Source organism: Malaya genurostris, chromosome 3, assembly GCF_030247185.1.
Source record: "Malaya genurostris strain Urasoe2022 chromosome 3, Malgen_1.1, whole genome shotgun sequence".
Lineage (NCBI taxonomy): Eukaryota > Metazoa > Arthropoda > Insecta > Diptera > Culicidae > Malaya > Malaya genurostris.
The window spans coordinates 178791201-178803076 of record NC_080572.1 but is presented as its reverse complement, the minus strand read 5'-3'; the positions used below and the strand labels follow the sequence as shown (position 1 = coordinate 178803076).

The following is an 11876-nucleotide window of genomic DNA, read 5'->3' as shown; positions in this document are numbered from 1 at the left end:
ATATATATATATATATATATATATATATATATATATATATATATATATATATATATATATATATATATATATATTTATATTATATATATATATATATATATATATATATATATATATATATATATATATATATATATATATATATATATATATATATATATATATATATATATATATATATATATATAAGGGCTGAAAAGTCACCACTTGTGGCTGAACACCCAATTTAAATCTTAATAATTTAATTTTAACTCATATTCCAATAAATAGTTATTTAAAAAAAAAAATTTCTTTTCTAGGTGGCAGCAATAATCATGTTGATGTTGCTATCATAATCAGATTTCTTTTTTTTTTCTCGTTTTAATGTGTGACTTTGCTCGGGTTATGTTTGAAATATTTAAACTGTCATGATACAATGCATTTGAGACAAATCGAAACTAGGAGGGACAATTCTTACACAATCTTATTCCCCGTATTTCGGATGAAATAAAATTTGATCTAGTACGTTTTTAATGAATTTACATACAATATATTTTATACTTGCAGTAGGAGGTAGCATTCATTATTGATAATATTCTAAATCAAATTGAACTTTTTGGTAAAATACATTGTTAAGTACAATTTTTGTGTAGTAATAAAACTGGCTTATCGTTCAGTATTAAAATACTCTTTTCGACACTAGTTGAGGTTCCTACATTCTTGAATATGTTCCATACTTCCTATCAACTAAAAAGTGTATCGTCATTTACATATACATATCTTACAAGCATACACCTTTTTACTAACTTAAGCGAAATAGCTCGCGTTACGTTTAATTTGACACATAGGCATTATAATAAGTATTGTACATCAACTTGTACACTGTAATTCTTACATAGAAACTACATACACACTTTGTACTCGTCCATTGAAAAAAAAAACCTCGGCTCCATCTTTGGCTTTTTTGCGTATTTAGCTGTCAGTTCGCGGTCAGTGCCAGATCTTCCTGCGAGTGCATCAGCACGCTTTCCTCGGTTGTCCGATCGACGCTAATGACCCGCAGTAGCATCGCTCGACCGTCACTCAACCGAACTGATGCAATTTCAGCTGTTTGGCTGCCGTGTCCGTCGGGGTCAAGGGTGCCCTCGGTCCACTGTGGTCTACGCTGATACGGGTTACCAGTGGTTTTTCCGATCGTGACCCGTGGAACGAGGACGTTATGACCGTTGCCGTCGTACGTGTGCTGCAGGTGGACAGCGATGGCTCCGGTTCGCCCAGCCGGATTCCGAATCTAAAAAGTAAAACGGAGCGAGATGTTGGTGAAAATGGTTTCGAAAATGTACGGTTTTTTTGTGCAATTTGGTTTTCTATTTGTGATTGTTAATAGGTTAGATGGAATATGTGCATATATGCAGAAATAATTATACATTGCAATTAAATATCCAGATCCAGGATTAGTTCATGACAACTACAACACTATTCTGTTGTTAATTCATGCCGTAAATATAGCCAACAGTTAATTTTCGTTGATTAATTAATGGTGCAGTTTCAAATTGCCCTTGACAATGTTACAACTTACCAGATGTGTGAAAAGTACTTTTATTAATAACAATATGGGAGTTTTGGGAGTGCACTACTTTCAAATAAAAATGTGTAAGCTTTGAGCTATGCGATAAGGGTGCACGTATTCCTTCATGTACTTTTCATGATTTAAAGGTGTTTGTAGTCTGAATGGTTACAGTCTTTCAATTGAAAACCTCAACTCGCAACTCTTACGGCAGTCTGCCACTTTATGTCAGAGTACTGAGGAAACTACGATAAATGTGCAGTACTCAGGACCTGAAAAACTGGCTTCAATTAATAATACATTACAATGATTGGGAAAATTTTTATGAGTCGACACATGTCTAAAAGCTAACAAGGTTTTCAATGCATCTTTAAATTTGTATCATTTGTTGACACTTTCCAAAACGAAACTAAGACAGTTCGACCGTCTGCAAATCGAGTGAAATTTGACAACTAGATTTGCTACTCTTACTGAGATTTTTTTTTATCAATGCGACACTGGATCCATGGTGCCTCGAGATAACAATTCGAATAATCGAAAGCAGACGCTGTAATTCGAATAGATGAATTGAAACAAAATAAAATTATAATCGTAATTTTACTAGGCACTGTAAAATACAACTGAGACAAAAAAGGGACACCAGATTCCGACATTTAAAAAGGCGGGTGGGTAATTTCAGAGACATAACTGGATGTCGTGAATACGAAAACAACTGACACGTTCTTTAACACTTCCGAATATCAATTAATTGATCAATTGTATGAATTATGCAAGCATTCCCCTTTTTCACATTTTTCGCAAAAACAAAGAAGACTTCACTTGATCTCGATTACTGTGAATTTCACACAGCGAAAAGTGCACAAATCTAATCAAACTGTTCTAGATTTGCACTTTCTCGAACAATTCGTTGTACAGCAGCGGATATTTTGTTCTCTTCCTCAGAACGCGTTCTGACTGGCTGGTGTTGACATGGGTCAAATGAGACAGGTTTTTCAAAAGTGTACTATTGAAATACTTCAATGCGTTTGCTATACACCTTTAAGTTGAAAAATTTCGATTCTATTGGTAGTTAGATTATATAAATCCTTTCACAGATTACAGAGCTATGGGCTTTCAAAATACGAGAAAGGCAAACGCGCCTTATGGATTATCCCCTTTGATACTCGTTTATACCAAACATTTCAGAAAAGTTTAAGTTTGAATTATTTATTATGATTATGTCACACAACTGAAAAATTTATCATAAAATTGTGATCATATTCCTGATGGCATGTATCAAACATTATGTTGATTCGTTAGATACAACAAGAGATATTCACGATCAAAAACTTATCACTCTATCAGAGGGTAAATTTTGAAAAGGCACCCCATATTTAAGTAAGTCGTATTCACGACAAAAATTACGATTTTGTAATTTTCAAGTAGAACTATTGTTATTCTCTTCGCCAAGCTTGTGTTCAAGTTTTGTAAGCAAGCAGTTATTTTTCTAGCGTTTCTCTACCATTACTACCATTCTGCGATTTCGGTTGAAGCGATAAACTTTTTCTCATTATCAATCGAGTTCATCTTATAAAAATTAGAAATTAATCTTAAGCACTCAAAATTTACCCTGGAGTAGTTGTCAATTTCTCAGGCGAAAACGACATAGCAAGGAATTTTATCCGAACTCACATGACACAAGATCAGAGCATGTCAATTGAATCGTTTTATGGCACTTTTCGTTTTGCTATCTAGCAACAACCAATCTCTAGCATGCTACGCGTAGGACTGAAACGTTAGCTATAATTTTGCTTTTATTTATAGATTCGCGTGCTCCCAGCAGCTTCGCTTTAGCATCGATTGACGAATCAGAGCGATGCTTTCACTTTGATGTTTAGCTTACTCCTTCAAAACCGTCGACTATGGCAGGGAAATCCGGTATGCGGAGATTTTTTGCAGACAAAATAGGACATAACTAGCTATTAATCAACATTTTAATGATATACAATTGAAAATACATGGCTATGAACATTCAAATCAATACGTAGAAATATTTCCAATCAAATGGTGACATAATCAATAATTGATACAAAATTGAATGAGCTGTAATTGTTCAAAACCTGACCACATATCTACGTGTATTTTTCTTGAGTTTCTAATTTGCACCCCTATATAGAAAACAAAAATGTGTTCCACATTGAAAAGGACCCCAAAAACGCAACGTTTTATTGCAGGCATGATACAGTTAATCACAAAACAATTATTTATTTTAATCTCTAAAATTACACTCTATTGTCTAAATGACTACTTTTCATCCAAAATTCAGAAAAGTTTGGCTAATATTGATGAATTGATTGAGCTGTAAAATCGTTGTTTTCCAATTTACACAAACCAAATTTTCACCTAAATGAGGGGTTAAAAAATATATTAAACAGAAATCGGAACGAAATATGTACTTTTTGTGTAAACTAAAAACCCTTAAATGTTCAAATTCTGCGGCAGTCAGTAGTTGGTCGTTACACGTTTTCTCCCGGAAAGTCAGATAAGATAAGTCACATAGTGAAACATCCTTAAAGGGTAACTTTGTATGAACTTTGCTTTTGTCTGTTCAGCAGTTCACATTGAACTGTTAGGCGGAGATGGCAGTTCGATTTAAACTGATTTATGCACTTATAAGCCGAATGCGAAACGCCAAGACATCTAAAGGAAATATGTACTTTTGGAACAAAGCACAAATCCCTAAATGTTGGTTAAAGAGGCGTTTTTTCTAATGGTAACTTATTGACTGGTTTCCTAATTCTTGAAGAACCTTTTATTTCTTCGAAAAGATGCCATAATCCAAAGTATACTCTATTTCACAGCCACAAACATTATTATTGAAAAATTTCATCAGTATTTAACAAGAAAAATAGAAATAGAAATGAAAATTTTGCGGAAAAGGTTACCATAGAGACGGGACTTAACTTAATAACTTTCGACATAAAAATCTTAACGGATTCTAGAAACATACATAAATATTGATATATATATATATATATATATATATATATATATATATATATATATATATATATATATATATATATATATATATATATATATATATATATATATATATATATATATATATATATATATATATATATATATATATATATATATATATATATATATATATATATATATATATATATATATATATATATATATATATATATATATATATATATATATATATATATATTTCTATTCTTTGTTATATCACTTATTAAAACTAGATTTGCTATAAATTTAAGCAAAACGTAGCGAACCGATCAAATAATTTCAAATAGAGACTCAAAAGTCAGTTTCAGCATAAATTATTTGGTACAGCAGGGCGTCAAGTTTCGAAATAGTACCTATATTTTCAACAAGAAGTATTGAAACCAACAGAAAATTCATTCGAGCATGGTTTCATTTTCTTTCCGCTCATTAAGTCATCTTGAGATTTGGCATTCTACTGAATTTGATTTTCATTTTTGTGTGAAACTTTTTAGTCCTATAGGCATTTCGATTTCTGGAATTCTGGATTTAGGGTTAGTCTCTTCATCACGATTTGGTACGAAAACTAATGCATAATTTCCCAAATCACAAAATGGAAATTGTAGTTTAAGGTTGCAACTACACTATTTCACCTTAAGGTGAAATGAAGTCTAAAAAAATACGCGCAAAATTTTAACCGCTTGAGTTGACCGAATCGTCGCACAAAGCATAACAAGAAAACCCGACACATAGAAACCAGGAATTATTTCAGTGATTGAGCGCAGTGGACTTACCACTCGTTTTGTTGGCTTGTAAAAAGACTCATTGATTCGTAATGGATTTTTGAATCCTTCACATTTTGAATATATCCTTATTCAATTGGTATTGTTAGTGATTACTATTACACTAGAATTATGAATCATGAGTAATTATGATTGACTAATATGAGATTATATGTATACGTATTGACTAACTTGCTTACCATGTATTAGTCAAAGTTTAGTAGCAAGCAAAAAAACGATTCAAGACAAGCAAACATTTAAGTATTTTCTGTATCTTAGACATTAGTTCACCAGACCCTTCACGCCAATGAGATTAAATTTATGTTGATTCGAGTTTTTTTATTGTCTTATACAATTATATGGAGATTGTGCCAAATAAATTATGTTCTGATGCTCTATTCAGTATAATGATAAATTTTCCATGAACGTATATATTTTTGAATTCTGGTTCTGGCCCAGAGTAATATAAATGTTATATTTTTAAATATTCTACATGAACGATAATACTTGGTTTGTGTTCATTTCATTCAATACTACGTCAAGGTTGAATTTTTAGTATTGCTACAATGAATTGCTAAAATAATTTAAAAATACTAGTGCTAAAAATTTTTTTTAGCTTCCAGTATTGAAGTTGTAGCTTATCGAATAAACAACACCTATATTTGAATAACTTCGATATGTAATTCAACATGAGCTCATGTATGACAACAGCAATAATATTAAAAGTCCTTCCTGCTCTGCGGATGGTTCTGGGAGATTGCATTTCTTGCAGAATCACTCTCCACAATGACAATAGATTCTGTTTAACTGTATATCTTTCTTTAACGACCAAGTAACGGACACGGCAGTTTTAAATAAGGGTATCATGACACGGTCCTGCTCTTCTAGGTGCATCAATATTTCTTATGATTTTACAAAAAATAATCAATGAATAAACAATGAATTTTTTGAGAGCCATAGGATTTGATTTTCAAAAAAATCTTCATTGGAATCGATAGAACGACCAATATAATTTAATGTTTGAAGACGATTTCGCAAGGTAGAATTTTGGCACACTCCCTCCAACGTATCGGCCGTATTTCACGAATAATGCCACCGACCCATAATCCATTCCAACATTCGTTCACGATTGTATACGGTTTGTTTTTGAGATTTATTAAATAAAAAAGACTAGTTGCAAAGTGTAAAGATGATTGTTTATGATGTGTTCTTCGATTTTTGTTTAAGCTTGTTTGTAAACAGTACCACTGAACTGTCAAGGATGAATACTTGTTCATTTGTGACGTCACGATAAAAAATCTAATATTAAGTTGATGAACAGATGAAAAAAGAACAGAACAAAATAAAAATAGAACAAAAACGTGTTTGGATTGATGCATAGACTATACGATCCACCCCACTTGAGGGCGTCAGTTGTGTTCGAACGAAATTACAACAAGTATGAGCAAGGTGTGACGTGACAATGGTATACGAAAAATACGATTCAGGGATTCCCATTTGGACAAACCCAAATAGTTTGGGAATTATCAAGACAACAATTGAAACTAGTCGATGTCCATATGAAGTAGATCTGAGAATGCATCAGAATTATGGCAGGAACAATATTGAACATAAATTTTTGGTTTTCGCATTCATTTGTGATCTTCTTTATATGAAAAACAACTTTTTTTCAAGTCGTGCGATGATTTGTACTTTTCTATATGACACTTACAATGAACTCTAGTCTTCTATGATTCCTATAACTACGATGAATGTAGATTTCCGTTTCCCGGGAAGTTTTCTACTTGAATCAAATGTAGAGTGAAATTACTTTACAATAAACCTAGAACAATATTAACAATGGAATTTGAGAGCTCCATTTTGATTTGATTTGATTTAGTCGAATTAGTAGCTAATACCATGAGGTTGTGAGTCAGTGTAACATGATCATATTTAAATCAGTTTACCTAAACTACGCGGCAAGAATTGGAAAACTAATTAGAAATCGCGAGAATAGTTATAAATGGGAGCCACTCCTCACACGAACTTGAAGAGCCATTAATCATATTTTTCGTCTCAGTGATGAAATTAAGCAACGTTGTATCTCAGTCTCTTCGGTTACCGTTTCTGCTCGCTGTAGGTGCTAACCTCATCTTCACCTAGGACTCGTTCAGTGGAGTCACTGAACTGCAAACACGAATGACAAAATAGAAAAAGAAGAATAATGAAAATATATATGTACACAAACGACGGAATCTCGCTAGTGTTCAGATGCGATAACTCGATTCGAATTACATTATTGTATGTAGAAATGAAAACATTAAACATGAGAAACTCCAGCTGCCCGTACGTAGTCGAAGAAAAAGAAAAAAACGCTCACAGAAAGATTCGAGCAATGTCCACACAGTAACACGCCAAAACGGTCGAGCACATTCCCGTTGGTTGCTTCACAGCATTCCAAAAAGCGTGCCTAGCTAAACTGAAGATGTGGTCACATACATACTTTTTGTAGATCAGCCGTTTGACTTTCTGCTTCCACACGAACAGCATAAAGATCAGGAAGCCCTGGATGCAGTTGCACACGTCCGAGATGTAGAATATCCAAGCCACGTTGTCCACGGCCCAGGATATCACCTCCAGTGACCAGGTCACACCCATCACGATGAACAGGCGCAAGTAGAGCCCAAATCTGAAAAAAAAGATTGCACGTTATTGCATCAGCGGCATTGAACCCGGCAAGGGCTGTCGAGTGTTCGAGTGTTTTCCCCTACCAACAGAGCTGAATCACGAATGAGTATTTACAAAAGATAATGGTTTTTTTTCTATGACCCACTAAGCATTTAACCATCTGTTGATGGAACTTTTACTATGCAAACCTGCTCGGAAACTGAGTCTCTACTCAAAGGCTAACCTCATAACCCCTTTACACATCAGCCAAGCTCCGTTTCATCAAACCAACAGGTAACCGAAGCCTTCACTCAAGCTCGTCAAATTAAAGTTTCATACATCGCCCCGATTGCCTAGCCCACAAACATAAAACACTTTCACTCTCCACCCACCTGTCCCGATCGTTGTCCAACTTGGAATGTCGTTTGGAGTCTCCACGCCTTACCATCGAGGTTTCCCGCTGAATCTTTATTATTCGCACCGCGGTTATGACAAAAAATATGACGTTCGCGAACACCAGCAGCAACATTGGCAGGTAAAGGTAGAAGAATTCAACATATTTGTCCTCTGCAATAGGGAAGAAAATAGGGGGAGGGTTTAGGTGATTCATGTAGTGGCGAGCCCGACATGAGCTGCAAACGGACAGATTTGAATAATTACCTTGCAGCAGGCAACGCTTCACACCCACCAGCGGTCGATAACTGGGAGGCACCAGTTCGGTATAGTCCATGACCAGGGCTAGCGCAACCATCAGCACCGGGCAACCCCAGGCATACAGGGAATAGAGTGCGAACTTCTTCCGCTCGGTGCTTTTGGCGCCACGAACTCCACTTAATGACAAAGTGGAATCGTTAGTATCGAGATTAGCGAATCATGGCCGTGTCAAAGATTCAATCGAATCATTTTCTAGAAATTAATTCCACCCACCTGAACGTCCAGTAGATATCGAATGACATCACGTTGAGCCAGAAGAAGCTAACCATAAATGAAAAGTACACCAAGTACCCGGTCACCTTGCAGGGGGTGGTATCACCCTCGAATATCCGCATCTGGACCAGCGACAGCACGGTGTACCCAACGGCAAGCCCAAACACGTAGCACATCAGGGACTTGCCGTGCATATTCCGCAGCTCCGGGATGCACGCATACACGAAGAATGTGACCATCAGGAACGGCACCGACAGGAGCATGCCTGGAAATGATAAGGCAAATATGACTATTAATGATAGTGAATTGGATGAAAAAAAATTATACACCAATGATGGAGGCATTGTAGTCCCGATCCCCATTGATTCCATTTCATTTGTTTTAGATAGGCGCACCCAGATGGCGCCACATATCATGCTGTGTGCGGTTGTTTTCGGCTAATTGTCTTATCGGCAATCAGCAAAAGTAGATACCGTCTGGTTTGGGCTACAAATGTATTACCTAATGGAAGCGCAAACAAATTTTCGATTATTCACTAAATCCTACTCTAGAAGTTGTTCGACACTGGCTCAGAAGTTGGTTGCCGATTACGACCATACGGTGGGTATTGCGACTGGACAAAATCTGATTTTATATATTTAGTTTTAGTTTTTAGTTTTTTTTTATTGTCTAGTGATATTTGTTTTCCTGAACTAGCTATAGAAAGTAAACTTTCCTTGGAACTAACATCAGAATTATCGAAAGTATGCTTCCGAAAAACGGACAAGAACGTAGAAGCTCTTATTGAGAAAACTCTAATCTTTCAGGGCGAAATTTGATTCGCAACATTGGAAAGTCAATATTATACGCACAAAAAGTAAAGAAGAGACAAGAACTGAAGACGTAAAAAGTGAAAAAGGTGCCCAACCGTAACGATAAGCAAAATCTTACTGCAAAAAGCCGAGTTTAGGTGCTTTACACCAATCTCTTGCAAAAAGGCGGGTGGGTAATGTCAGAGACATAACTGGATGTCGTATATACGAAAACCACTGACATGTTCCTTAACACTTCCGAATATCAATTAATTGATCAATTGTATGAATTATGCAAGCATTCCCCTTTTTCACATTTTTCGCAAAAACAAAGAAGGCTTCACTTGATCTCGATTACTCGAATTTCACACTGCGAAAAGTGCACAAATCTAATTAAACAGTTCTAGATTTGCACTGAACTGAGATTTTTTACCTTCCGAGGTTTCTTTTTACGTGATTTCGTTTGTAGCTTTTTCACTAATGGACGGTCCTAACGGCTATAGAATAGCCGCATACAGAATTTTAATGTTGATTATTTCTTTTCGAATTTTCATAATTCATTGAAAGAAATTATCAACATGCTGTAGGGATTCGTTTCTAGCATCCTTCTGAATGTCAAATTGCGTAATTCTCTACGACATTGAACTCTGGAACATTTTTCGCAGAAACAAAAAAGGCTTCTCTAGATTTTGATTACTGTCAATTTCACACAGCGAAAAGTGCACAAATCTAACCAAGCTGTTCTAGATTTGCACTCAACTGAGAATATTTACCATCGATTTGCGAACAACAAACCCTAATAGTTCTTAAGAAAACTTTTAGAGCCATTAGAACGGCTGATTTTGTGTGATGCTCTCCACCGTTGTCCTCTTTCCGTTGTTTTTTCACCAATGCATACAACTGGCGGCTGTGACGTAATCGCTCTTGTCGGCAGCGAAATTAGCTTCGCAAACGACACAATACATCTGCGCGCAGTGGCGATAGAATCCAAACTGATCCAATTTTTGTTAAGAGTCCTTTTTACGGTGATTTCGATTGTATTTTTTGTTTCAATTATAGAGGCCTTTAACATTAATGTCATTCACCTTTTCGGACCAGAAAAACTTTCTGACCCTATGTGCGGGGTTGGGAATCGAACCCAGGCAGGCTGTGTGAAAGGCATCGACTTACCCATCACGCTATACCCGTCCCCTAGTGATTTCGTTTGTAGCTTGTAGCATTCGTGAAAAATGGGCGGTCCTAACGGCTAAAAAATAGCCGCATGCAAAATTTAAATGTCGATTATTATTTAATTTCGGATTTGCATTTCATTGAAAGAAACTAACAGGGTGCTGTACGGGACTCATTCCTGCCTTTCAGAAGGACCAAATTGTGGAACTCACTACGATATTAAACACTGTTCGGAACATTTTTCTTGAACGATTTGTTGTACAGCAGCAGATATTTTGTTCTCTTCCTCAGAACGCGTTCTGATTGGCTGGTGTTGACACGGGTCAAATGAGACAGGTTTTTCAATAGTGTACTTCAATGCTGTTGCTATACACGTTTAAGTTGAAAATTTTTGATTCTATTGTTAGATAAATTATATAAATCATTTCACAGATCACTGAGCTATGAGCTTTAAAAATACGAGCAAGGCAAACGCGCCTTATGGATTATCCCCCTTGATTCTCGTTTATACCACACATTTCAGAAAAGTTTAATTTGGAATTATTTGAGATTATGTCACAAAACTGAAAATTTTATCATAAAATTGTGATCATATTTCCGATGGCATGTAGCAAAAGTTATCTTGATTCGTTTGATACAACAAGAGATATTCACGATCAAAAACTTATCACTCTCTCAGAGGGTAAATTTTGAAAAGGCGCCCCATAGTAAAGTATGTCGTATTCACGACAAAATTTTCTTCTACCACAATGGACGACTAAACATGAGTGCTCGAAAACTTTAAACAGCTTCCGAGCCTGGCATTTTGAACCGCATTGCGAACTAACGCTGATACTGAACATTTACGGACAAAAAAGGTTTCTCCGAATGAGAATTTGATTTGGCAGGCCATATGTAGTTGTGGTCGAAAGACTAAACATTTCGTTCCAAATAAATTTCACTGTCCATATCCAGCCAACGACATAAGCGGAACAGTAGTTTCAAAATTTTTGGTTTTCAGTGAAAACCTTATGC

The 11876-nt window shown here is 35.5% G+C and overlaps 1 protein-coding gene across 3 annotated transcripts in view; it reads right to left on the bottom strand.

Annotated features, from left to right (window-relative positions):
• Positions 1 to 528: 528 nt before the first annotated feature.
• LOC131435050 (G-protein coupled receptor Mth2-like) overlaps positions 529 to 11876 on the bottom strand; it is a 91707-nt gene continuing 80359 nt past the window's right edge. For 2 of the 3 annotated variants that reach the window (XM_058602526.1, XM_058602527.1), the window contains 5 exons: positions 8902 to 9166; positions 8635 to 8804; positions 8367 to 8541; positions 7811 to 7996; positions 529 to 1270 (listed from right to left, as the gene is read on the bottom strand). In XM_058602526.1, coding sequence (XP_058458509.1) covers positions 1063 to 1270; positions 7811 to 7996; positions 8367 to 8541; positions 8635 to 8804; positions 8902 to 9166 — 1004 coding nt within the window. In that variant the 3' untranslated portion in view covers positions 529 to 1062. Of the gene's footprint in view, positions 1271 to 7274; positions 7495 to 7810; positions 7997 to 8366; positions 8542 to 8634; positions 8805 to 8901; positions 9167 to 11876 lie in introns of all 3 variants that reach the window. The other variant, XR_009230430.1, reaches the window with a different exon arrangement.